The sequence below is a fragment of the Diaporthe citri genome, assembly GCF_014595645.1.
Source record: "Diaporthe citri strain NFHF-8-4 chromosome Unknown scaffold_7, whole genome shotgun sequence".
NCBI classification, from domain to species: Eukaryota; Fungi; Ascomycota; class Sordariomycetes; order Diaporthales; family Diaporthaceae; genus Diaporthe; species Diaporthe citri.
The window spans coordinates 2,699,880-2,726,239 of NW_025064852.1; the positions used below are offsets into that span (position 1 = coordinate 2,699,880).

Here is a 26,360-nt window from a genome sequence, read left to right on the forward strand (position 1 = left end):
CTCATAATGATAGACGACGGGTATCCTAGAATGACTGCCGCTGGGGAGCAGAGCCGGCGGCACTATTATAATACAACGGGCATTGACACCATGGAGCTTTCACCCAGGTGCTTGGATCGTGAAGCCTGTCAACAAGTGACAATGGCATCGGTTCCTAAGTGGACTGCACGTCAGATGTCGGTTTCTCGATGTCTACGGGCTGAGAAAGCCAAGCATTTGTTACAACAACACCATAGCCTTGGGGGAGCAGCGTAATCAATTAAGCTTTTCCCACACCCGTTAATAGCCACCGCGATCTGCCGGCTCCGCCCTTGTTTAGTCCCGAGATTGCGATCTCCGATCCCGCAGGAGGGTCGCAATGCTGACGGCCGACATATCCGGGTCCGGAAGAGGATATGAATGAAGGAGTCAGCGTTAACTCTCAGGGGAAATGAAGCGGCGAGTCATTGTTCAAAATAAGGGGAGTCCTGAACAGCACTGAGCTAGGACAAAAGAACTCCTCGACCTTCTGACGTCCGCGCCAGCCGTCCCCACCAAGTAGACTAGGGCCGTCTTGATATCCCGGCAACTTCGTCCGAACATGCCGTCTCCAAGCACAGGGGTGCTCCTCACCCTCGCCGCCGCGGCGGCGTGCGCATCCGCCCAGAATGCAACCACCAAGCCGCTCTCAACCCGGATGATCGAGTCGGCCATCCTCCGGCAGCACGGCGTCGTCTCCTCGGGAGCATCGACAAGCACCCTCGAGTCGGGCATCCTGGCGCTGTCCACGCAGTCCTGGCTCGAGCTGTACGGGTCCTCCCCTTCGCCGCCAGACCAGGTCGCCGACTTCGTGTCCTACGTCGACGAGATCATCGCCAGCGTCTCCGCGGCGCCGGCCTTCTCCAACGCCACCGCCGCGTCGCTGCTGCCCCTGGACCGCCTCAGCGTCGCGCAGGCTGTACTCAACCTCGAGGAGGCGCCGGGGGCGGACGGCGAGCTCACCGCCGCGGAGGCGCTCACCCTCGACACGCTTAACTCGTCCCTCACGCTGCAGCGCCGGAACCAATTTGGTGGCCTTTGGTATTATGTGTACCCGTACTGGTCGTACTTGGACGGGGCCGTGTCGTTCCTGCCGTACATGGCGGAGCCGAGCAGTGGGTACTCGGCGGCGGACATGCTGCTGCAGATCACGCTGTTGTATGAGAAGTGCTTCCAGGAGTCGACGGGCTTGGTTGTGCATGGGTATGACGCCTCCAAGACGGCCGTGTGGGCTAATAATGCCACTGGGGCGTCGCCGTACGTCTGGGGCCGGAGTCTGGGGTGGTACCTCACCGGGCTGGTCAACGCGTGGGAAGTTCTGACCAGCGAGGGCGGGGACTGTGTCGACAACAGCGCTGGGGCGGATGGCTGCGCGGACTTGTTGGCGGCCATCCAGCACCAGGCGACGACGCTGACGACCAGCCTGGTCCAGTACGCCGACGAGGAGACTGGCGTGTGGTGGCAGCTGCCCACATTCCCCGGCCGCGAGGGCAACTTCCTTGAGAGCTCGTCCACGGTGCTGTACATCTTCTGCATCCTCAAGGGCCTGCGTCTGGGCCTGCTGGAGGACGACCAGCCCCTGGCGGACGTGGCGCTGCGGGCGTATGATTACACCGCGAGTGAGTTTGTTGTGGATTATGGGAATGGCACGCTGGGGTGGAATGGTACCGTTATTGTGTGCAGTCTTAACTCGACTGCTACTTATGAATACTATACTGGACGGCCTGTTGTGTTTGACGCGCCGCTGGGTGAGGCGGCGTTCGTGTGGGCTAGCTTGGAGGTTGAGAGGCTTGGCGCTTGAGAGAGGACTTGTACATAGGAAAGAATATAGATGGTGCACAGCCTACCTAGGTAGGAAATCCCTATTGCCAGGGGCCCTTGATTCTTCCTACTCCTTCTACTCTGCCTTGCTCTCCTTTCTCTTGCGCTACCTCCACACTGATCCCTCCTCATTTTGTGTTCTAGGCAGGCCAGCCGCCAGTTTTCTTTGCTCCTTCAAACAAATGGCTTTACAAGGCTGATGTCCACCGCGTAGAGGTTGGGGAATGCTGACCAATTCGCTTTGGAAAGTCCAAGGTGCTGGTTATTACGCCAGCCACCTGCCGCCTTCCAGACTGGTAACTATTTGAACCTGCTTTGACTTTGCCCTGCCCTCCATCACGTCCACCTTTTCCAGTCTACCCTCAACTAAATCGAGTTCCTCGTCGTCGTTCCAGTCTCGAATCCCGTGGAACAAGAATGGCAGCGGAGATGACTTCCAATTTGGAGCATTGTAGTGCCGCGACGCCACCATCATCGATGCAAGCAGAATGGCGCTGGAGATTACCACAGCCAAGGGAAAGACCAACCACCACCAATGGACTTTGGTACTGGACTCTTGTTGCCACACGATGCCAAGGGCCGCCAACTCCGGATTCCATCGCATTACCGACTTGGTGATACTATTGGTGATATTCAAGAGAGTGGAGGTTACGTTCCGCCCGTTGCCGAAAAGAGCGGTAATAGACTCACTCGTGAAATTGAAATTGCTAATGAAATAGTTTGACAAAGCCAAATGGTCGTATATGCTGACATTGAACACACTGTGGTCGAAAGGTGGCAGAGGTGAGGAGACATTCTCACCATTGACATCTGGAGTTAAAAAAACGACCCAATTGCCCTCGGACACATCATAAGCCTTGGAAAGGCCGCCGAGATCCTGGCCTGCAACTGGCCAAAGCGGCACTTCGTGGATGGAAAGCTGTTGAAGTGTTCCATTTATCTATTATCTCAGTTAATTCTAGGGCTCTGGTGTGAAAGTATTCAGAATGATCTTACAATGGTGACATTGCTATACTGTTTTGCACACCACCTGATTGAACATTCTGTGGTAACGTAATCCTCCACTGCGTCAAAAGCATGAGAGGGCTTTTGCACAACAACCATCGACAAGAGATTGGCTGAAAAAGTATGCGATGTAAGATTAATGTAAGGACCCTTGGCAGCAGTTGCCACTTGATCATATGTGCTCAATTCAATAGACCAGCCTTCAGGCGTTCGAACTGTATAGCTTGGAGTGGTATGGCTCTGGGTTTGGCTCTGGTTATGGCTGCTCCAATAATTAATGGTGACCTGCGTGGTTTGCGTGACGTTTTGGCAGGTGCTACAAACACCCAGCGAGTTAAATATTTCCCAGGAGCAATTACTGGAAGGGCAGGTGAAATCGATTGAAGATTTGCCCAGGTCGTAGTAGCCATCATAAAATGCTCCTTGAACACCTGGATCCACGTCAAGAGCCATCGCATCGGTCGGGGCGGGCGCGACCGTTCCGTCTCCAAGAACGACCACTTCCAGGTCATTTGCTGCAGGTCGACGGTTGTAATAGTTGGTCACTCCAATAGTTGAATTCATACCATCCGCCGGTACCAAGTTGTCTGCTTGGACACTGATAACCTGCTGTGTGAACGGGCCCATGGCCAGGCCGGCTACCGTGATCAGAGATGCCGCATAGACCATTGGAGGCAACATGCTCGACTGAGGCTTCGAGAGATAGAGGAGTCTCAGAGAGCCTAGCGGGCCCCGGCTGGCCGAATCAAAGATGGCAAGGTCTCCAAGCGACTGGGCCTTTGGAAGGCTCATTTGAAGCCATTTCAGCTGGCTGAGGACCTCCGCGATGACTAACATCATAGAGCTCTGAGCAGCTGTGACAAGGATGGAAAAGATCGTACTTGGCTGTAGGAAGAACGTCCATTTTGAGAGCCAGGCGCCATCTAATTGAGACGCGAGAATCGTTATGGTTATTGTGCAAGCAACGCTGAAAAGAATGCATGCTGTTTCCCAAAGCCACTTGTCTCTAAAGAGGGCCGTCCTCCAAACAGATTGCTTGGACCGGTGAACTTGGGGGGCTGGTCCTGTTGAGCCCAACATTGTGGTTGAATCAGAGGCTGAGGACGACATGATCGAGTCCCTGACCGAATATTCATGGAGAGCGCCAATAGAAGCGGCAGTTGAAGGCGACGGGGAGACCTCTTGTGCTACAGTCAGAGATAATTGTTCATCCTCTGGCATGCAGAGTGAGTCTATGGATGGTGGTCTGATTGCTGTTGTTGAGCTTGTTGTACGTGGTGAGCTTCTCGGTGAGCGTTGCATCTCGAGGCTTCAGAATGTGGGAGGTTGCTGGAGCGTGATACAATTGGCCCGAGCTTCAGGAAGATATTCGTATTGGCTGCCGCTAAATGTTAAGCAGGAGGACTTGATCGGACTGAATTGCTTTTCAAATGGGCAGATGGGTTGCTCATAATTCTGCTGCTTGCTTTAGAGATATTGGTCAACTCCATGTATTCTGGAAAGGGCAGTCTCCCAAGTGCCTCGCTTTTCCGCGAATAAATCATTGGGGCTGAGCCGCGGCTGGAGCAGCTTGGTTCTCTAGGGTCTTGGATCGCACACACTTGCCTAAACACTCAGACAATGCAATCAAATAAGGTCAGCACGAAACATTGTTTCAGGACTCTCCAGAGAACAAGAGGGGTTGAACATTGCTTCTTTCGCCGTGAACCAATGGTAGGATCCCGCGCAGATGAACGATACACAAGTTAGGCACCTGTACCACCACACCAATTTACATGAGTGCGACAAGCTGATGTCTCAACACAGCCAAACCGTCTGATGAAATTTCCGCAGAATGGGAGCCTTACGCGACCGCTAATGAAGGACGCCACAAAACCTGTTGCCATTTGCTGCATAATACATCCAAGACTTGGCCACGTCGGGCCCAGGCCTGAACATCGATGGCTCCACATATCGGCAGAAGTCAGCATCAACGCTGTTGTGTTCCACCGAGACACAATGGAAATACGGATGGAAGGATTTTTCACATTGGAAGATAACTGATAAGGCTAAAATCGCTGCCTTTGGCCATGTCCTGAGTTTTTGAAATACCAGCGGGTTACTCTTCATACATGAGGCTGATATCCATTGCCCAAGGACAGAACATCCTGTCCATCCTAAAGGTCAGCTGGAACTTTCCCAAGATTAAAATATCATGGGATATATTTAGTGTGTCTGGAACGGCCCACGTCAGTCTTCTCAATCTTGCCCATCTTTCCCATCTAAATTTCGACTTCGTCCACATCTCTGTCGTTTGACATTTCCCGGAGTATACCGCTTATATTTGGAACCGCAGGCTCCAAGACGCCAGGGAAAGTCTCATCTTCCCACTGTGTAGGCTGATGGCTGTGATACTGCTTTAGTCTACTCTCCATGGAAATACTTGCCGATGACGAGCCGTATTAGGTCAAGTTCCCATTGCAGTCGCAGTTGCCGACTCATCCAGCACTCAAGATTGGGCATCTCAACAGAATTTCAGTTTGGTAAACCTTCGTCATACTTTTGCTGGAGCTTGATCATCAGGCAGTCACCAAATGTACTGATTTTTGGCCCTGGACTATAGCTCTAGTTCCAAGAACACGTCAATTCGTAGCTGTCTCAGCCAGAAGGATATTTGAATCAGTCAGGCGCCACCATACTAACGCTTTCAAACCGCATGTGAATCTGACATGAGACACAACGGGGCGACAAAAGGACCATGTCAGTTTTTTCTACTTCGACTTGCATCTTCCCACTCCTTTCAAGCATATTCTCTCCCCTTCAGCAGCCGCCAGTCATCACAAAACCAGGAGTGTTCCGCAGGTGCATCAGGCTGTCAGAATACCTGACCCGGTAGATTTCGCACCGAGAGAAACAAATGTCGCGGCAAAGGCTGTGTGCGCAGAAGAGACTGTACTGGGCCGAAGCACAGGCAAGGTAAGGACTAAAGTTGGTCAAGGTGCACTACGAGCCAAGACTGCCACGGTGACGACTGCGTGGCAAGTGAACGAACGACCATTCTCAAGGGTGACGGCTGGCTCGGCATCCTTTGTTTGGCCCTGCGATTCCGACGTCACTGTACGCATTGTGGGTGAATGTATTAGTCAAAGGCTTTTTCTGTCCTTCATCTATTCTTGGAAAATAATATAATCAGGGCGAGGCTTGTTCAATGGCTACAGCATAGAGCAGAGCCCGGACAAGGCTTTGTTATACAATGAAGAGCATACTCGAAACTTTTCCACTTGAGCGCCTATTGATATTCCTATAAAGTATCGGCATATCGCAACGGCTATCGAGCATATAAAATCACCTTCCAGACAGAGGCTGGCAACAGACCCGAATCACTAACTCCGGCTGGACCAGATTTGTGACATATACCCGGCCTACTACACAGGACACCAGGATTCGAGACTACGATTCAAGTCTAGGGAACTATACAGTAGCTGGCTAATCATCATGTCGCGCACTTTTACAAATCCATTTGTCAGAGGGAGGCCCATGGCTTCACGGCCCGATCTAGTCGATCGGAGTGAGTCTTGCCCCGCCTTTATGAGCCTCACCGGCCTGACAGACGACCCAGACCTTCGGCATTACATTCGAGCGCAAGTGCGCCAACTGAAGTCAGACTTCCGAGATGATACAATCTTCCCCAACTCCGCCAATCAAGAATGCAGCTGTTCGTCGGCAGGAATAAGCCACTGGTGCCTCGCAAGGAAAATCAAGGCGAATCGGGACGGCTGGCAAGATGAGCTTGCTCAGAGCCTGCTGCCGTACGTCATGTCCCATCTGTCAGCCAGCATCGTGAGCAACATTCACGAGGTTCTCCTCGTCGAGGGGCCTCTGAACTGGCGAAAGTTCACACCCTGTGTTGTACGTCAGAACAGGAACAACCCAGCCTATGTCCTGGAAGCCGCCGGCAGAGCCATTCAGGCTCGCTTTAAGCTCCAGACAACGGCAATCCAGAAGTGCACCATCATGGGGGCCTTTCTCAACGTCATCAAGCGGCACTGGCTCGCCTGTGAATGGTTCCGCGCGGGCCACCAGGGCAGCTTTCCGGAGCACAAGTACTTGCGCCACGAACTTTTCTTGGAAGCATTGCTTACTTACAGTGAGCAGCCGACCCCGGAGGGGCTCAACTTGTCTGCAGATGCGCTTGGTTGGTCTCTGGCGGCTCTGTCTTGTCCTCTTAGTTTTGAGCATCCTGAAATCCACCGCATCCAGTATGGACCAGCTGTTGAGCATCTGGACGACGACCAGGCTTCGCAGGACGACAAGGCCTCACAGCAATCTCATGATTCTGACAAGGGACGCGCAAATGGGGTTAACGGAGTTTGTGAGTTTCCCGGATGCAAGACTGAGACATCATCATCAAGACGCTAGGTGCAGGGAGCTAGCCTCCACAGAGTAGGTCAAAATATTATAATATACTAACATAGTGGTATTTTGGATAGATATGAGACACCAATCTCACTCTCAATCGCAAATAAAACCGTAAAGATTGATTTCACTCATCTGATTGCTAATTTGAAAGCCATTACCCTGTTTCGCTGCATGAAATGTACCTTGAAGCCTGAATGTATCTTCGATCGATTGTAGAGATGATGCCACACATGGTTCCCAAGCATATCTAGGAAAGAAGTTTTGGGAATGGCTAATACGTTGGAAAGATGCCCTCAGAAATGTCAGATGAATATAAATCAGAACCAGGCCAGATTATTCTGCGAGTCGTGGTAGAAGATGATGGCCCGTTCCAAAGTATTTGCATTCTGCATGTTCTAAAACTCAACGCACGCGTGGATTTATCCTCGTCAAAAGAAAAAAAAAGGCCACGCGTGCTCTTCTTCCAAAGCGCTTCCACGCGGCTTCGAGACTTCTATCCTCTCTTCCGCTGAATAAAAATGTCAAATCAATAGCACGGAGCTCCCAGCTCTACAGTGTTTCTGTGCCATCCTCCACGATTTGGCGCCGCCGTCGGGTTATAACACTCAAGAATTCGTCTCTGCCGCCAACCTGATGATCATCCCACAGCGAAAAAAAAGGCCGTGGACCGCAATCTGTTGCTGCATGTTGCCGGTTGGCTTCTTCTTCGGGATGTGGTCGAGCTTCACCTTTTCTGCGCCTCCCCGGTACCTTCCCACTCCGCCAGATGCGGCATCCGATAGCATCGCTCACAAGTCACTATCCGAAGCTCCTCCTTGACCCACCTCAAAGCGTCCACGATTCCTTTGCCGCCCATGTCTTTCCCGCATTCATAGCAGCAGCCACCCGCTCTCTTCGGACTTAACGGACCCCAGATTTTGAAACTTCTCATCAGAGAAGTGACCAGCTCAGCGGCGAATTGAGGGACTTCACGAAGCAAGGTCTGGAACGCCTCGCTGTTGGAGAGCCGGTGAACGCTCGCGGTCGCCAGTCGCTTGTAAATCGGCACGAAAGTGGAAACGAAGTCCTTCATCTCTTCGCTGTAGACGAATCTGACCGCAGGCTTGAAAGACTGTTCAATGATCTCGTCCATCTCCTTGTCATGGTCGGCTCCTGGGAAAGCGGTGCAGAAGACCTGAGCATGCTCTTTGGCGTAATCATTGGCTGCATGGACAGCAAGTTTGCACAGGGAACCGTGGCAAAAGAAGTCAGCGGTCTTCCAGATTCTCATGAGCGCCACAAGGGCATCATCTCCGGGATATGAGTCCTGAAGGTCAATGGATCCAGTGTAGATGAATTTGAGGAAGCAACCAACGTCGCACTGCTCGCGCTTTTTCAGCGTAACGATTCCAGTCTCGGACTCCTGGTGTATCATTGTCAATAAACAGCTTGAATCTCCGGTCACAGCGAGGGAGAATGAGCTTACCTTGAATGCGCCCATCAGGGCGCTCTTGAAAAAAGTGCTTCGGGTGCATAAAATGACTTTGTGTAACTTCCACGTGTGGTCACCACACTTGACCTCCACGTCGGCCAAAACTCCGCTCTCGAACAGCCTTCTTACCGTCAGCATAAATGATACTGGGGTGTTTGAGAGAATTATGACATCAAAGCTTACTCAAGATCATTCTGCTTGTGGGTGCTCTGGTCCACGGCCCAGATGCCAGGACCTTTCTTTTCAGCCATGATGACTGGACCTGCAGGGTCTTGCAGCGGTGAAAGCGTCGGATTGTTGTAAACGATGGGTCAAGCTTAAAGTGAGAGTGTTGAAGATGAGTTAAACTCGAAAGAAGCTTCTTCCCGGATGTGAAACTGGTAGTGCTCTCAGACAGCGAAGATGTGCGAGAGTCAAGTCAATAGGTAGAGAGTCAAGAGCAAGACTAAGAAGCTGCTGCTTGGGACATGGAGCGCCCTACTTCAAATCGCTCAGAACTTTTGCACTCGACTTAACAAGTCAAAGCGATATATTTGCAGCAGGTTAAGCTTTAGAGGCTGTCAAAGGACGAGCGAAATGCTGTGGTGATCAGTCCTTGGATGAAAGAGCTACACCAACGCCGGCTATCGCAGCGTAATTGCCTCAGTCAGCCAAAAAAAAAAAAAAAAAAAAAAAAAAATTAACCGCTTTGGCCTGTGAACTAATAACAAGATCATGGTTTTGGAACATAACAATCTCTAGAACTTGAACAGACACTCACAATCACAGATTACAGATTAGCATGCATGACGGTGAGCATTGACTTCATGGTGGAACTCGTTTTCCTCTTCTCCCAACGGATATTGTCATGCTTGATGCCCAAGTCTACCACGAAAACTCGATTAAAGCATTTCCGTCTACTGAGTGAGAATCAGAGATTGACTCTCAGCAATGCTGAAGGTTCAAGCTTGAATGATAAAACTTCTCGATGAGTCTTTTTCTGAAAGCAACGCAAGAAACTGGCCATTTTATAGCCACATTTTCTCTTTAGTGAGCACCCTCTTCCCTGTTGGCCCCAAAGCAACCACTAAACGTTGCAACAGTGTCGCGTCATGGAATATGTGGAGCTCGTTGCCATGACCCTAAGAAGTTCCTCCGTCCCCGCCAATCCAATTCTCCAGTTGTTGAAGGGGGTAGCATGTGCTACAGAAATCCTCGACCTTCTGCTCTTTGATCCATTTGGCGCACTTGACAGACATGGTTCTCGGACGAGGCAACATCGACCTCATGCACTTGGCGCATTTCTCTGAGCGCTCTGGCGCATTGATGGAGGGCATGTGGTCTGTAAGTGTCATTGCCCAATCCAAGGCAAACGCCGGTATCTCGTAAAGTAAGTCCTTGAATGTCTTGTTCTTCTCCAAGATGTGAATGCCGGAGATGAGGAAGGCCAGAATGGTGGGTTTGAATGCGTCGCGAACGTCGTTTCGTCCCTGGTTGTACAGTGCGCGGACGAGTTTGACGATGTTGCCAGTTGCAGACTGCTCCGCGGATTCCGTGCTGTTCTTGGCCGCAAAAGTCCAACTCACTCTGCGGAACGTCTCATCCGTCTCATCAAGAGCGAGCTTGCAAAGATCTTGAAGGCGGAAGAAATCGCCCATTTTCCAGATCGACATACTTGCGTAGAGGCCAACCGGAGCAGTGAAGTTTTTGCTGACATTGATACCTGGATCGCTAATTAGCAAGCCACGTCTGATTGTTTCATATGAAAGCCCTTACTGCCTGTGTAGATGTATCGCAGCAGGCATTCGACCTCGTTCTCCTTGAACTCCTTGATGTTGACGATGCCTTCTTTGGCCTCCTATCGTGGTATCATCAGCAAGCTTATTGGGCAGTATGTAAATGTCTGCGCTTACCTTGAACCGTCCGTTCAACGCCTTCTTGAACCACTCGCTTCGGACGCAGAGAATGACTTTGTGAACCTTCCAAGTGCGTTTGCCACAGCGTACCTGGGTATCAGACAACGTACCGCTCTCTAGCAGCCTGTGATGGACCTAAATCAGTGAAGGCCCCCAAGGCCAGCAAACACGCTCGAAGGTAGGCTTACTCGAGGTAATGTTCCTGAACACCTTTGGTACTCGACCAAATCACGTCCTCGGCCGGGCTAGCCATCGTGATGGTATTCTTGACGAGGTGTTCTCCAGAAGCAAGAAATTGTCGCCAGGAGGAGGCGCGTGCGATGATTTCTGATTGAACGTTAAAAGAAATCAGGCTATTGGCTCCGGCCAAGGTTGGCTTCGGAGGCAGGTAGGCCACGGAGGGTAGGTGGCTTGGTAATCAGATCCGTGCTGTAAGATGAGATGTTTCAGTCAAAGAGGAAGTGTGTTTCCAGCTTGCAGTTTCAAGGCCTCGACTTTCTTCTGCTCGGCCTCCTTCCCTCGCCAAGTTCGACCATGAAGATGCCTCAAGCACTGTAAATTTCCGCCGTCGGGGTAGTAAAGCCAGCAAGCCCACTTCTTGAATAAGCCTTCCTTCATCTGGTTGCGCGCCCGCTGTCCAATGTGGTCCTCGATGAACGCCCCTCGTGTCATCGCCAGGCGGGAAGGAAACACCCGATTGAGGTAGTGCTCGGTGGAAGCGATATGAGTCTTGTCGTGCCAGAAGAAGAGTGGCGTCAGGGGAATTGTGTGCGAGCTTGATGCCACGAAGAAGTCTCGCTTGAGGGCTGCAGTCGACTCCCTCAGGCTGGCGAACGGGTTGACGTCTCCAGAGTCCGCGTAACACAGCATCCTAGGAGAAGGAAGGCAGACGTATTTTACGGGAGCTTCCTCACTGGAGTCACTCTGTACCATGACCTCTACGATCGATTGGACTGGAATGTTGGTGATCAAGTTCCAGTCATGCTGCTGCACCCATACGTACGGAGTCTCGACCAGCCTCAGCGCCGAACGCACTGCCAACCCGAAGCCAAGGCGCTGCGAAGGCTCGATAAAAACCACACGCTTATCCTCGGTTCTTCGAATCTTCAGCGCAGTGAAGTTGGTCGCTATGCACGGCGACCCATACTCCGCCTCACCTTCCTCCTCGAGCAAGGACAGGTTCTCCGATGACTTGACCCCAGCGAACTCCCGCAACACAAGCCTCTGGACGTTGCCCTTGTACGCTGGGAAGTTCTGGGCACACTCCGCCGTAACAGACCCCTTCTTCAGCCGATTCTCCGGCGCAATCCTATCGTAGGTATCCAAGACGACGACAACATTGCACTCCAACAACAGGGGACAGTGTTGATGGAATGAGGCCAGGATTGTGTACAGCAACTCCGTGGACGGGGCGGAGGGCGTTGGCGACGTCGTGATGATGACGGTCAAAGCCTCGGATATCGGTGCCATGCTAGATTCAGTCGCGGGAGGGGCGTCGGGCAGCCGAGAAGACGGGACTTGGTCCCCTGAAAGGAGCATGGTGTGATGCCGGAGACCTGCCAGGTGACGCTGGGAACTGGTAGCTCCCAAGGTCCGACACCCGAGATGTGTCAGGGGACTTCAGGCAAAATTGCGCTCTCAAAACAAGCTCTTGATCGACGCCATCACCCTGTTCCACCAATTCCTGACCACCCTCACAGTTTCTACGATGAAGCTCGGCAGTTGGAGTGCTTCTCGAGAAGAATATCCGGCGTTTGTGGTTGTTCTTTGGGCGCTGTCGAGGTGAAGCCTCGCGGGAAAAGTTGGGGTGAGGTTGTTGTCGACCGGTGGTCCCACCTTTTTAGAGGAGTTCATTGGCTAACCTTCCAGGGGCAACGGGTCACACATCAGCCTCAACCCGGACCCACAGTCCCGCGATTCAAGCGGTTGACGACCGGCGTCCGTCTTCCCCTGACGACAAGCCGAAGGACAGCCCAGCAGGTGACTTTGTCCTCGCCAAATGATTGCGCATGCGGAGCCGAACCGACGATGCGGCTGAGACAGCGACTCGTCTGAACATCATGCCCGGACAGGTCGTCCGAACACGCGGCGTGTCGCAGATCGGGCTGATCACAGTGATCCTGGGGACGTGCAATGCTTGCGCCAGTGGGCGATCATTGCCAAGCTTCGACTCGATGGTTCTGGGGGTGAATCAAACAAGCGCGCCTGCTACACACCCGATGCTCGTTTAGCTCGAGTCTATGCCATTGAACCCACCGCCCCATAACCACGCACTAGTCGATGGCCCGCGCGGGACGTAGAAGGCTCGACACGCCTCTCCACAGAAATTTGGAAATCCGAGACGACCCGGATGGGCATGGATGTCGGGCCAGGGACGAGGATTCGAGATGTCCTCGCTAGTAGTGTAGTGTATGCACCGGTTCGGAATGGTCAAGATCGTCACTCACGACTGTACAGCTGCCAGCACGATGTGTGTATAAGAGAGTGTGGTCTCGCTCCAAGATCTGTCTGATTCTAGTCATCATCATCATCATCAGAAATCTCATTCTCTCAAGCATTTCTACACGGCCCGGCGTCGCTCTTTCTTTAAAGAACTTAGTAATACAACACTCACTTTTGGACCCAACCACCAATCTTTCACCAACAATCAAAATGGTTCGCATCACTGCTGCTGCTGTCCTGGCTTGTGAGTAACCCCCTCTCCCATCCTCATGTGCATCAAACCATAGCTAACCTCGCCTCCTCGCCAGTCGCCGTCTCCGCCCTCGCCCTGGCCCCCAACAACGCCGGCGCTAAGAGCGTTGGCGCCGGCGACGGCTCCCAGTTCACCACCGGCGGCTGCGTCAACGACGCCGACTGCCAGTCCGCGTGCTGCGCCGAGATCTCCGCCTCCGGGCTCGGAATCTGCTCCGCCGAGGCCGCCTCCACCCAGAACGGCAAGCTCGGCTGCGGCTTTGTCGACCCCAACGCCGACGCCACGATCTCTGCTGCCAAGGCTCAGGTCGAGAAGCAGGGCTTCTAAGGGGGATATCTTTTATGAGTACATGATTGGATTATGATGTGGACGATAGTGTAAAACACTAGCGGCTTTCCACTGCCTAAAGAAATATCCTTTGAAGAAGTCGTCTTCCTTCACTGTGCGTAATAGAAATAAACATCTGCACATCACATGCAATAGCGTTATTCTAAAAATCAAACTCTAATAAAAAATTATGGCGCGCTCGGCCAAAGCTCCAGAAATGCCGTGCCGTGCAGTATATAACTACGCAGAAGGGTATAATGTGCAGTCTTTCTGGTAAATAGACAGTCTACTAATAATTGTCTAATTTGTGTCGCCCGAAAGACTTATCTTCCGAGAGAAGGTCTTCACGACGGTCTTTCACTCAACAATGCTAATTTCGGCAAGATCGAATCAACCAGAGGACTGTCATTTACTTAGAGACTGTCCTCAAGACCCTTTCTGACCTCTTTTTGAACTTGTTGGGTGACGTAACTCAGAAACTCAGACCGTCCTTCCGAGTAGGAAACGCAGAGAATGCTGTTTATGTTGTCCACCATGGTATAACTCCAACCAGACCTATCGGTGGGCCAACGTCCGTGTTGGCCACTTTCCACAGTCGTTCTGTGCTGCCAATAGTTCTTCGGTGACCTGTGCATGTGCCAGGACTCACCCCGTCTGATCTGTAACTTTTCCCTGGCCTTCTGATCCCTCTTTCTCGCAGATCCCACAACCTACATGCCGAGAACATAATTTCGTCTTTTCGAGGCATGCTCTCGAGCAGAACCACTCCTCGGAGTCCCCGTTCATGGCCACGATAACGCCAGTTGTAAAATACACAACGGGGCACAATCCCTGGCGTGATTCGTTCAGATACATTTGCTGGCCGCATGGCCTGCATACTCGCAGTTGCCGTCGGACCGTCATGAATTTAGTACTTTCCCCACTTCCAACCAGGCACTTGCTAAATTCCGACGCGAATCCTGGCAGTTCGTCCAGTAGTAACATGAATGAAGGATGGCCTCTGAGATAACAGGATATAGAAAGGGCAAGGATAAGCAGATATGATCGGGGTTCGCCTGTAGCCTTCTCGGTCTGCCATGCCGTTCGGATCCCAGTTTCCAAGTCGGGAAGAAAGGGTATGCGATTTGCCATGATGGCTACGTGACCAGACTCGTTGATATAGCGTCCAATACGCTGCCACATCTGCTGTTCCACTGTTTCTGTCAGGTTTTTGATTCCGTAGAAGTCCCCGAGATGCCACATTCGGACACAGGTGTCGAGAAAGGACAGAGAAGGATTTCCGAGGCGAGCAAAGTCAACGTCCGTTTCTGCCGGCGAACGATTAGTATGATGGAGGAAGTTACCTCGTGGGTAAGATACGTACTAGGATAATAAATGTGTCGCAACAGTATACCAATTTCGAAAGGCTGGAAGTTCGTTATGTTGATCTGATTCTTCTGTGCTTCCTTTACTATCACGTCAGCCGTTGATCCATCCATTACACAGTGTATCACTAAGGAGAATAGCAGATACCAGATACACTAAGGGAGAAAAAATACCGTGCAGTCGCCCATTATGGTTGTCTTGAAGTATTCGATACGGCACAGGATGGCCTTGTGCGTCTTCCAAGTGCGGTCACCACAAATGACAGAGAAGTCTGAGAACCACCCTGTCTCCAATAGGCTTGAGCAGAAGTTAGAAAATGTGGCCTCCACCTCGAGGGAATGGAGGTAAGTAGTCTTACTTGAGGTCTCGAGGACTCGCGTTCTTGAGTCCCTCATCTTCACGTATAGAAGCCATCGTCAACGGTTTACGCCGTTTGTCAGACAGATATCCAGCGAAAGCTTCCTGGCTGTAGTGCGGCAGCGTTGTATGGGCTGCTGAGTCTTGAAATTGCTCGTGTGTTCAAAGTTCCGGACTCGGTAAACACAGGGGCAGCAAGCGCTTGTATAGGAATCATGGATGGGTGAAGCCTGCTTCAGACAAATTAAAATTTCCTCACCAACACAAATCAGGAATGTATTATGCTATCAGTCTCAAAACCCACCTAGGTAGTCATGGGTTTGTTGAGTGATTTGTATGACCCAACGTCACCTAGCTGTTTAGCGTATAGGAACTGGCCCTAAACTCTCTATCTTTACTCTAGAACAGCGTTGCAACATGGACTGAATACCTAAATGATGGCGCAGTATGCCTTAAGTTATCAGACTTTAGCACTGTGGCAGTATGTCGCTCCGTCGTGGCGCTATCATGTTCGTGTGTTCCGTAGGCAACACACTAGACCGGTCTAGTGCAGACCTAATGAGATCGGCTTGATATCACAAATCCAAGGAATACAAGGAAATCTTGTATTGAGGAAGAACATCTTTCATGTAAATTGTCCAAGTGAACGTGCGGATAGTGTATCTCAGGATCATTCCGTCACTATCAGTGGTGTATTGAACCCGCCAACCATTTTGCCTACGCCGACGCAAGACGAATGTGCAGACGAGATGCGGTGGCATTGCCTCCAGACACGACAGCCTGCAGTGCCATCTCCAAACGACCAAGGATCTACCGGAGCACATTGAGACGAGACAGCTCCCAGGAATTCCAAAGACCCGAGTATGACCTGACCATGGCACTCTCCCCTGGGATGGCCTTCGCCCTTCCCATTCGATGATTTCCGCACTTCGAACAGGATTACCCCTGCCTTCATGTATGACAATGTCCGCCTGTCCTGCGGGATAGCCTCCGGTCCGACTTCTGCAGCGAGAACAACATGATAAGCTTCAATAAGCTCAATTCATGGCGACCTATCAGATGCCTCGCCGGACCCTGGAAACAGTTAGCATTCTGATGGAAATTCGAGCTGCGTTGATGCCTACTCTGGAAAGAAAGGCGGGCCATGGTTTTGCGAGATGTTACACGCCTTGCGGTGGCCGGCGATCTCGTACGCTCGAGAGCCCTGCTCGATTTCGGAGACACAGGGTACAATCCAACAACCGGGTAGAACCCAGATGAATCCAGTGCATGAAAATCCGTGCTAAACGGCGCAGGTGGCTCGACAACGCGAGTTGACTTTGGCAGTGAGAGGCTTGAGGTGATGGAGCCCAACGCCCGCTGCGAAAAGGTAACCGCGAACTGAGGGACCTCCTGCAACAGCGTGAAAAAGGACTGGTGGCGTCGTACGTAGGGGGCAAAGTCGATGCAAAGGCCGGTGAGGACTGCACGCAGGGGACCCGAAGCGAGGTCCTCGCGCCAAGCCTGACGGACGGCGGATTCGAGATCGACGATGAACGTTGTGCCGTGTATCGCCGTGTCCACTGTGCGAGAACACCGGCGCCAGCGAGAGCATCCGGCGTTCAGCTTGTCTTTGGCTAGCTCGGCCATACTGTCGACCTGGAAGTAGTCACCGAGCTGCCACAGCCGGACGCAGGTCTCGAGGTAGGACTTGCTGGCGGTGTCAAGCCGCGCGGATTCCGGATCGAAGTCTGTTTGAAAAGGCGCTGAGTGAGCTCTTGTCCTACTTTTTGGTTGACGGGGCTTCCATGCAGTGAAAGGACGGCCACCTAGATACAGGAGGAGATTGGGACGGTTGGTGTGCTTACAAGGGAAGTAGATGTACGACAGAAGCCACTGTATCTCGAATGGCTCGAAGAACTCTTCGATGGCGATCTTCTCTTGAACGGTCTCCTGTAATCGCTGCTGCGTTAGCCTTGAACACATCGGACCTCTTGGGGAGACTGCTAGGTTGCATGTGTACCTTGAAGCCACCTCCGACAGTGGCGTTGAAGTAAGGGACCTTGCTGAGAATGGCCTTGTGCACCTTCCATTCGCGGTCTCCACAGACGATGGTGAAGTCAGAGAACTCTCCGGTCTCAAGGAGCCTATGATGTTGTTAGAACGGGAGATGCACACCATGGGAGCTTACAACACATCGAAGTCGTCGGAGCGCACCTGATATCTGACTGGGACCGGCGAACGACGACGCTGGGATCGTCGTCGACGTAGCCATCGACATTAGCCGCGGTATTCTCTATGGGAGGCATCTTGGAGATGGATTGATTCGAAGAGAGTAGTGGAAGTATTGGGAGGTACTGCTGTTCGTGGAGGTTGCACAAGATGAAGGAGGGACAAGTCCCGACCGCTGCCTTCGATGGAAGGTCAGACGACGGAGCGCAGATGCCCCAGTGAATGCCTGCAGAGCTTGTCAGTGATGGGCAGAGCTTTCTAGCTGTAATGCAAACGATCTGAAGCTATCCTAGGGTGGGTCTCCTGCGGTCGACGAAAAGGTTGCGGTCGTCTCGCAGGCAGCTTCACTGCTTTCCCACAACAACCACCCACGCAGCCATCTCTGCAACCCACCTCCCTTCCATTCTCTCACCTCCCCTCAACTTTTGTCGCTTTCCCTTCTTTACTCTACCGTCGTGCGAGACCCTCTGCCCACCATGCCGAACCTTATGAGAGAGATCGATCCCGGGGAGTTGGGCGAGTATCCCGAGGGACACCCCAAACATGACCCCGGCTACGATTGCAAGAAGTTTCGCGTCATTACAGTCGAGATGCAGAAGGCAGAGTTGATCGCCGAGAAGAAGCTCTACAACGAGTTTGTGGAGGAGCCCGTCCAGGAACCCCAGAAACGTGTGTGGGCGTTGATTCCGAAGAACAACCTCTGCATTCCATTCAAGTGGTTTGACTACGAGAGCGATGCCGCGGTGTTCGTCCTCGCCGTCGCTAGGGTCAACAACATGGCGATTGGCTGCGCTGGCAAGTCAGCGACAGGCAGAGCTCTGTGCTCTTTCCTGGATTCCGTTTTGGAGCACTGTCATCTGCGGATGAAGAAAGAGGAGGACCCGCCGAACATGACCCTCCAGGAGCGCCGCATCCGTCATTGGAAGGCCGTCATTGGAAGGCCGTCATTGGAAGGCCGTCATTGCTGAGTCGTGTGTTGCCAGAGACTTCACCCTGCGTCTTGTTCGTCACGTCACCCTCATGCTCGTGGGCGCGAGCTCTGACTTCGCCGACAAAACGGACAACGGAACAGCAGCCGTGACTTGGGCGTCAAAATCGAGAAGCTGCGCGACTGGTTCGAGGAGAACGACCCAGCTGACTTGAGGGCATTCGAGCTTCTGCAGCCGAAGCGTCAGGCGCCGCACCCCCCAAAGGGAAATGGTATGTCTTGCGTGTTCTTCATAGTTCCGATGCCCGTGTGGTTGGTTAACAAGGCTGCTTCATTAGCTTGTCCCCGATCCAAAGGCAAAGAGATGCGCGAGGGTACCCGCAACAGCCGCAAGCGCAAAGCCGACCCATCTCTTCCTCATGAGAGCATCCGACCAAAGCGACACCGCCAGACGGGCCGGGCCCTTCCACCCCAGCGCCCGGATGACGAGATCAAGCCCCCGAGACGAATTGCCCAAGGAAAGCGAGGCAAGAGGGATTGGGCTAAGCTTGCCTAGGTCCTGAGGGTTTTCGAGAGAGAAAAACATACGGATATGAGGCATTCTGGTTGATTGTTGATGTACAGTCATCTGAAGAGGACCGTTAGACGCCTTCCGTGTACGGATATTCGCAGACGTACACCTAGACTGGAATTTCCTGTACGAATTACAGAGATTTCGTGGTCATTCAGAGAGGATGAGGAGAATCGAAGACACCTAAACATTCGTGGCGTTTGGGCTGAGTAGCAAGAGTACCATACCAGACTTGGGTTCTCATGTGCGAACGTACCAACCAACCATAAATAGATTCTGAGGTCGTCTAGGGATAGTCTACTTACTGAAATAAAACTTGTTCTTACTACACTACTGTAGCTGTTCACGATGCAAAAACGGGGGATACATCGGTACATCGCCACGCCACCCAACACCCACACCCAAACACCTAAACACCTACACACCCAAACACCAACACCCAACACCCACTCCCATACCCACACCTAACACCCATACACCTAATTTGCACATCTAATTCAACTTGGGTGTATGAGTGTTAGGTGAAGATGGGGGAATTAGGCCTGGGTGATATCCTCTGCTTCGTTACAGCCAGCTATGGCGTGAGTTGATGCACCGGTGTACCCTCTACATTTTGGCAGGTGCGAATTTGCGATTTAACAAAAATAAAAAGGCAAAGGGAAAAAAAAGAGGAGCAGAAGTGCCAAGTCCAGGAATTGAACAAGGCACCTTGAGATGTCATTGCAGTACTGTAGACCTAGCGATTAGCTTCCTAGGCGACCGCAGCCTGAAACAGTTGCGCCAGACACACTCGTGGCCATGCTCGGGAGGTGGAAGTCGGATGGCTTTGCCTACTTAAGGAGGGGACGAGTTGGTTTGGTGGGTGGGGTGGGGGGGGGGTCACCAGTGAATTCAGTCTGATTGTATGGAAGTACTTGCTACCCCTGCCCGCCTTCCAACCAGCAAGGCACATCACGCTACCAGGCCCAGGGATACCAGCTTCAACCCAAAGAATTACATTAAGAAAAGAAGGTATCGCACCCTCGTCTCTACTTGACCACCTTCCCCTTCCTCTCCCACTTCGTACGAACCAGCCTCAGCAGCAGATACGCAACGAGTCGATAAGCGACGATGATCCCCGCTAGCGCAGCAATGTTCACCACAACATCCACGTCCAGCCTGTACAGGTCCAGCACCTGCTCCCCCGTCCCAAGCACGCAGCTCCCATCAGGCAGCGTCTGGTCCGCGTCGCAGCTGAACCGCTGGCCCCGCAGGCTGACAGGCGCGAGGGCGCGCACCGCATACCGGCAGGGGCTGATGTAGTTGAAGGCGTCGAAGAGCGGCGGCATGTCGATGCTCATGATGCCCGCCATGATGTTGGCGACGGATAGCAGGATGCTGGTCAGCGTGACAGCGAAGCCGGTGTGGTCGGAGAAGAGGGTGTTAAACATGATCCCCAGGCTCTCACCGCAGCTGACGATGCCGAAGCACGCGAACACGCACACGAAGTACATCTCGGCCGTGCGCGGGAACCCGACGGCCAGGTCTGCTAGTACACCATAGAGGAGCGTCGAGACCACCTCGAAGGGGAGCTCGAGCGCCGTGTACGTCAGCAGGAAGGACTCGACCCCGTACGCGCCGTCGTCGTGCTCGCGGTAGAAGACGTCTCGCTCCGCTGGGTACACGGCCACGTTCTGCAGCATCCCCACGAAGTAGAAGGACCCGACTTGTTGTACGAAGCCGACACGGTTCTGAACCGACGTGTAATCCGACTTGAGTGGTGCAAAGAAGGCCGTCAGCACCACCGCCAGCCCGACCACCTGCATCAGCCGTGCCAGGATCAGTGGCGGCTGCCGCCTGAAGTTGATGGTTGCGCGGTGCAGGAGGAGCGGGAACGAGGTCAGGAACGAGGTTCGCTTGCGGACGAGCGCGCCCAGCTCGGCGGGCGTGGCGAGGTGGCTCTTGCCGTTGGACCGTCGTGGTTGGCCCTGCTGGGCGGTGGTGTTGTTGTCTCGGGATGGCCGTGGGGACCCGTTGGTCTTCTCTTCGGTGATGGGCTCCAGCCTCTCTTGGGTCGCGACCGTATGGATATCAGAGGTCTGGGGGTTGTTGAGGTTCTTCCCCCCACGCTTCGATCAGCACGTTGACTGATCTCCTTGTCTCCTCTTCCCGACCTTGTTGTTGCAGGTCAACTGTGATCAGATCCATAACGAAATCGGCGGGATTGATATTGCGAGGACATTCCTTGCCCACACCCGCGCGAAGTACCCCAACATATCACCAGCTGCTCCGCTATACACAGACTTGCCACCTCTGGCAAGCAGTAAGACGTTCCCAAAGTGGGAGAACAAGTCCGATCGGGCTTGGTGGATCGACAGGATCAGGGTTCTGCCTTCAGCGGCAAGACCACGCAGGACTTCCATGATCGAGTTGGCCGTGAACGCATCCAGCCCACTGGTGGGTTCGTCCAACAGCAAGATACGAGGATCCGTCAATATCTGAACAGCAATCGTCACGCGGCGCTTCTCACCACCGGAAATACCCTTAACCAGCTCGTTGCCGATGAGATTATCCGCACAGTCCTTCAGCCCCATCTTGAGCAGCACCTCCTCGGCGCGGCGGTTCTTCTCCGCCTTGCTCATGAAACTGGGCAGGCGGAGCCCAGCCGCAAAGCGCAATGTCTCGCGGACAGTGAGGGACGGGAGGAGAGCGTCGTCATCCTGGCAGACGTACGAGCACACCGAGCGAATGACCGAGTCGGAGGGCTCTGCGCCGTTGAACGTCAACTTGCCCGCCGGGCGGTACCTGGTGCCGAGCGAGCTATTGAGCCGCAGCGCCATGGCGTTCAGGAGAGACGTCTTGCCGCTGCCGCTGGGCCCCATGATCACGTTCAGCTTGCCCGCCTCGAAAGTCGACGTCACCGGGTGCAGAATTGTCTTCCTAGGCAGCTTCTTGCCCCACGGCGACCTCTTGTCCAGGTCGAGAGCGAACTTGTCTAGCCCGACGTCAATGGTGCGGATCGCCTCGATCGACCGCGCAGCCAGCTTTTCCTTGCCGGCGGAGAAGTCGTGCTCCGACACGCGGGCCCGCGCGATGGTCATCTCCTTCTTGACGAATGTGAGTCCGATCCAAGACAGGACGTAAAAGAAGATTACAAAAGCCAGCGCCACGACTATGGGTGCTTTCAGCCAGTCCTTTGGGAAGCCGAGGGATTTCATGATGTATGCGCCGGTGAACGGAGCACATGAGGGGTTGGACTCCCCGCCGGGATATGGGCAGTCGTAGAACGAGTCGTGGAACTCGTTCCCGCAGAGGGCGCTGAAGATGTAATACTGTTGCCATGTCAATGAAACGTCACCCAGCGGTCACAATACAGACAAGGGACTCACCGTATAAGTCAAGTACTTCAACCACCGCAGCCACACCGCGATGCTGTTGCTCTGTATAAAATACCCACACGCCATCGACTGCAGGGTATACGCCAAGTTGGCGATCAAGCTTGCGCCGGGGAAGTTCCTGCTGGCGGTGACGCAACACATCGCGCACGTTACAGCAATATAATGGTTGAGCAGCACGATCCCAAAGTACGTCAGGAACCGGGAAGGCTCCTGGTCCAGACCTGCCATCCAGTAGCTAATTACGGCGAAGATGAGCGGAACCGGCAAGTCCTCCGTGATGAACCTGGCCAGGCGGCGAGATGCGAGGAACGGCAGCGCCGTCGCGCACCCTTCGCTATGCTCACGGTCAAAGACGCCGATCTCCTGCGTCAGGCGGTACACCTCGAAGACGAGGAAGAGGTAGCCCTCTAGCGCGCTCGTCGTGTAGAGGAAGCCCTGCCGCGACCGGATGCCCGCCTGGTCCCGCCCAAGCTGGTAGAAGATGTACCCCGTGCACAGCCCCATGATGACGGCCTGCATTATGGCGGCCATCATTCCCATTGGGTCGCGGTACGTCGTCTTGAAGGTGCGCGAGGTCATGACGCGCATCTGGCGGGCGAAGGAGGTCGCGTTCGTGTGCCTCCTCAGCGTCATGCCGCGCTCTGCTGGTGCCTCCGTACTCTTCTCGGTCGGCGTGAAACGCCTCTCGTTCTCCTCTCCCCACGCGCCCTTGAGCTGCTCCACCCGCGCCAAGCTCTCGGCCTCTAGCTCAGGGGTTCGGTTGTCCACGGCCGCCAGGTCGACCAGGTGCTCAGCCGGGTTGACGAACGGTGGCATCCTGAAGCCGAGCCCATCAAACCAAGGAATACACTCGGCCACGGGGCCCGAGTAGACGGGCGAACCTCGCGACAGAAGGATCAGGTTGTCGAACAGGCCCCAGATCTCGGAGCGCGGCTGGTGGATGGTGACGATGACCGTCCTCCCCTTGGCGGCGAGGTTCTTGAGCGTGCGGACGAGCTGGAAGGCGCTGCTGGCGTCGAGGCCCGTGGTGGGCTCGTCGAGGAACAGAACGCTCGGGTTCGCAAGCATCTGCACGCCGATCGACACCCGCCGCTTCTCGCCGCCCGACAGGCCGCGGTGCGTGGTGCTCCCGACGCGCGTGTCGGCCGCCTCCTTGAGCCCCAGCTCCATGATGACCTCCTCCACGACGCGCCGCCGCTCGGCCGCCGTTGAGGGCGGCGGGAGGCGCAGGTCGGCCGAGTACTGCAGCGTCTCCCGCGCCGTCAGGGTGGGCAGCAGAATGTCGGTCTGGGTCACGTATGCGGAGCGGATGGCGTCGATGCTCGGCTGGGAGTTGAAGAGGATGCTCCCGGACTGGCTGAGGCGGGACGAGGATATGCGCGAGGATACCGTGTTCAGCAGGGTCGTCTTGCCCGAGCCGGAGCCCCCCAGGATCGCGGTCAGTGTGCCCGGGGCGAGGGACGCCGAGACGGATGACAAGAGGTCCTTGGTATACGATGATGGGTCTGGCCTGGCCTTGGAGCCGCCGAAGCGGTCCTTGAGCAGCGCCGGGTATGTCGCCGGCTCCAGGACGGAAGGGGAGGTATCCACGGTCACATCGAGGTTCCGAATCTGGACATCCACAGGCGCGACATCGTCGAGACTCAGGTGGTTGCCCACACCGAGAGACACATGGTATGCATTGGGCCCGCCGGCCGGGACGTCCATGCTCGTCGCGACGGAGCTGGCACGGTCGACTTTGTCTATCTTGTCCATGTCCAGGACGGCAGAGGTCGGGCGGTCATGCTGGGGCTGCGACGCGGTATCATCTGAGCCTCCCGGCTCACTGGCGAGGGTTGAGTCCATGATGACCAGCGCGTAAGGCTATCGGTCCGGACAATGTGCCACAGAGACCTTCGTCCTGGTGCAGATGGCACTCGAACTGACCTCGGCAACTGTCGAGTCAAGTCGCGCAGGCACTTGAGCCTGTGTGCATACCGGCAATTGGTGTCGCCTCTTGGGTCAGAACATTACGAGCGAGATTCCTGGTGGTCAATCCAACAAGGCACCAGTATTTCTACATCGTAAGCAGTCCGTGAACAAGAAGGAATCACATGGCCCCAGGAACGAAAACGAAAAGGAGCCGATGGGCCCATTAAAAAAACATAAGCGAGGAATGGCTTATGCCACCATACCGCTTTGGCACTTCTGGGCCTTGATGAGTGTAACGCTGCATAGTATAAAGCACGCTCGCATGTGGCATCCGCACTTGCGAACCGCAGGCCTGGACTTTTGCCGAGTTGGTGGATTTCTTGGCCCGGATCCTGGACCAAGGGTCTGGACACCACCGGCGTGCGACCTGAGCGAGCCACTGGGAGACGAGACTGGCAAATGAGAAGACGGAATTGATAGTATCGAGATGTTTGCAAACAGGCATTTGTGTTGTGCCGACATGGGATGTTTCCATCCCGAAGTTCGTCCCCGCATCTTGGACGAATAGCATCATACGGCCTTCTTTTCTTCCAGAACAAAACTCTATCTGCAGCGTCTACCTAGTTGTAGTAGGGCGGCTAAGATCTTTGGGGGCCTCGGGGTCGGGTCAGAAAGGAGCACTGCATGTGCATCTGCACTGCATGCGTCAAGGCCAGTGCCATGCGTCAGCCAGTGTTCAGGTGATGATGATGGCTGTTGACTGCGGCTCGCCCAAACTCAATCTGCAGATCTCGTGGACCGTGACACAGCAGGCGAACCATTGAGTTTTCGCTTGAACAGGAATGTCAAGGCACAGCATTCGTTTTCGGCTGGTGTTCCGAACACGACTTTAAGTAAGACCCTCGCTGATAAGATAAAGACATGGTGCTTGGGGTGAGACCAACCTGGCTGCTCTGGGCGGGGAGGTGGGGGTGGGGGATGGGGGAAACGAGGGGGGGGTTCACACCTACCAGCACGGAGTATTTGCCCCAGATTTCACAGGCACAGAGAAGCAATGAGTGCCCGCTGAGTGCCCCTCTATGGCCGGCCTATGAAGAGCCTACGGTTTACAATTACCCACCGCGGAAGCCAGCGCGGAAAGAGGAATGAGGGGACCTCCAAAAACCGACTCCAGCCAGCTCCTGGTCGGCCCTCTCTGTCGGCCCAGGTCATCGCATCTTGCACTTACTGCATTGGCCCGCGTCAACCGGAATCCCCGCGGCTAAGCATTCTCGCGAAAATATGGCAACATTGCCCGCGAGCGCGTAAGTGATTTACGCAGGTCTGCAGCTAGTCAGGTAAATTGTGCAGAGAAGGACTGCATCTGGAAATGTCCGGAGAATTGTTTTGTGCAGAGACAGCGGCGGTGGTCTGGTAGCCTGTCTGTTCTGAGCAGACCTCGAAACCTTGATGAGGGGTGTTTCTCGTGTGTCGCGAGTTGCGTGCATTCCTAATTGGTAAACCCCTCCGACGACAGACTCGGTCGGGCATATATGCAAACTCCGCGGTCCAGCCTTGAGTGATAATCACGCATCATGTTTCGGTCACATTTATTTTCATGAGGCCAGAGAGGTGCCGGCATCGAGATTGCGACGGCGGGTTCTCCGGACGGCTGTCTGTCTTTCGCCCCTCGAGGCCATCGCGGCGGGCCGGATCGAAGTTTACCCCCTCATGCCTTGGCCCCGGGTGAAATACCGAGCTCGTCTGCCACCGTGGACCCTTCGCTGCCGCCCACTCTGCCGCGTCATACGACCCCGGGCTTTCGATCTTCAGCAGTCGGAAGCGAGCCTAGTCTACCCTAGTCTACTTAATGCCATGGAAGCCCTCCTTCCCCCGTAGTAGTGACCATGAGACTAAATCCAAACCCCATCATCCTCCAGAGATCCCCCAAGCTCTTTGAACCTGCTCCTCCTCTGCGCCGTGTCTGCGCGACCCGTGTAATCACCAAGACTTTGAAGCCTCACTCCCACC

The 26,360-nt window shown here is 54.1% G+C and overlaps 9 protein-coding genes across 9 annotated transcripts; 3 read left to right on the forward strand and 6 right to left on the reverse strand.

Annotated features, from left to right (window-relative positions):
* Window positions 1-580: 580 nt before the first annotated feature.
* INS49_013931 (uncharacterized protein) lies at window positions 581-1,819 on the forward strand (the record flags this gene model as incomplete). The annotated part of the gene is made up of 1 exon (XM_043174623.1): window positions 581-1,819. The coding sequence occupies one exon, from the start codon at window positions 581-583 to the stop codon at window positions 1,817-1,819; it is 1,239 nt and encodes a 412-aa protein (XP_043021568.1).
* A 285-nt stretch (window positions 1,820-2,104) lies between these two features.
* Window positions 2,105-3,681, reverse strand: INS49_013932 (uncharacterized protein; the record flags this gene model as incomplete). The annotated part of the gene is made up of 2 exons (XM_043174624.1): window positions 2,105-2,721; window positions 3,204-3,681. 2 exons carry the CDS (start codon window positions 3,679-3,681, stop codon window positions 2,105-2,107), a joined length of 1,095 nt encoding a protein of 364 aa, XP_043021569.1.
* Window positions 3,682-6,651: 2,970 nt separating this feature from the next.
* On the reverse strand, window positions 6,652-8,964 carry INS49_013933 (uncharacterized protein; the record flags this gene model as incomplete). The annotated part of the gene is made up of 4 exons (XM_043174625.1): window positions 6,652-6,911; window positions 8,152-8,644; window positions 8,708-8,834; window positions 8,897-8,964. The coding sequence occupies 4 exons, from the start codon at window positions 8,962-8,964 to the stop codon at window positions 6,652-6,654; spliced, it is 948 nt and encodes a 315-aa protein (XP_043021570.1).
* Window positions 8,965-9,834: 870 nt separating this feature from the next.
* On the reverse strand, window positions 9,835-12,147 carry INS49_013934 (uncharacterized protein; the record flags this gene model as incomplete). The annotated part of the gene is made up of 5 exons (XM_043174626.1): window positions 9,835-10,415; window positions 10,469-10,550; window positions 10,606-10,661; window positions 10,719-10,732; window positions 11,162-12,147. The coding sequence occupies 5 exons, from the start codon at window positions 12,145-12,147 to the stop codon at window positions 9,835-9,837; spliced, it is 1,719 nt and encodes a 572-aa protein (XP_043021571.1).
* A 1,113-nt stretch (window positions 12,148-13,260) lies between these two features.
* On the forward strand, window positions 13,261-13,630 carry INS49_013935 (uncharacterized protein; the record flags this gene model as incomplete). The annotated part of the gene is made up of 2 exons (XM_043174627.1): window positions 13,261-13,294; window positions 13,359-13,630. The coding sequence occupies 2 exons, from the start codon at window positions 13,261-13,263 to the stop codon at window positions 13,628-13,630; spliced, it is 306 nt and encodes a 101-aa protein (XP_043021572.1).
* A 1,447-nt stretch (window positions 13,631-15,077) lies between these two features.
* INS49_013936 (uncharacterized protein) lies at window positions 15,078-15,409 on the reverse strand (the record flags this gene model as incomplete). The annotated part of the gene is made up of 3 exons (XM_043174628.1): window positions 15,078-15,080; window positions 15,169-15,292; window positions 15,354-15,409. 3 exons carry the CDS (start codon window positions 15,407-15,409, stop codon window positions 15,078-15,080), a joined length of 183 nt encoding a protein of 60 aa, XP_043021573.1.
* Window positions 15,410-16,407: 998 nt separating this feature from the next.
* Window positions 16,408-17,640, reverse strand: INS49_013937 (uncharacterized protein; the record flags this gene model as incomplete). The annotated part of the gene is made up of 5 exons (XM_043174629.1): window positions 16,408-16,415; window positions 16,546-17,082; window positions 17,200-17,284; window positions 17,355-17,478; window positions 17,549-17,640. 5 exons carry the CDS (start codon window positions 17,638-17,640, stop codon window positions 16,408-16,410), a joined length of 846 nt encoding a protein of 281 aa, XP_043021574.1.
* A 399-nt stretch (window positions 17,641-18,039) lies between these two features.
* On the forward strand, window positions 18,040-19,047 carry INS49_013938 (uncharacterized protein; the record flags this gene model as incomplete). The annotated part of the gene is made up of 4 exons (XM_043174630.1): window positions 18,040-18,478; window positions 18,547-18,565; window positions 18,636-18,763; window positions 18,848-19,047. The coding sequence occupies 4 exons, from the start codon at window positions 18,040-18,042 to the stop codon at window positions 19,045-19,047; spliced, it is 786 nt and encodes a 261-aa protein (XP_043021575.1).
* Window positions 19,048-20,090: 1,043 nt separating this feature from the next.
* On the reverse strand, window positions 20,091-24,284 carry INS49_013939 (uncharacterized protein; the record flags this gene model as incomplete). Its single annotated transcript, XM_043174631.1, has 3 exons — window positions 20,091-21,170; window positions 21,297-22,373; window positions 22,431-24,284. 3 exons carry the CDS (start codon window positions 24,282-24,284, stop codon window positions 20,091-20,093), a joined length of 4,011 nt encoding a protein of 1,336 aa, XP_043021576.1.
* Between the last annotated feature and the right edge of the window lie 2,076 nt (window positions 24,285-26,360).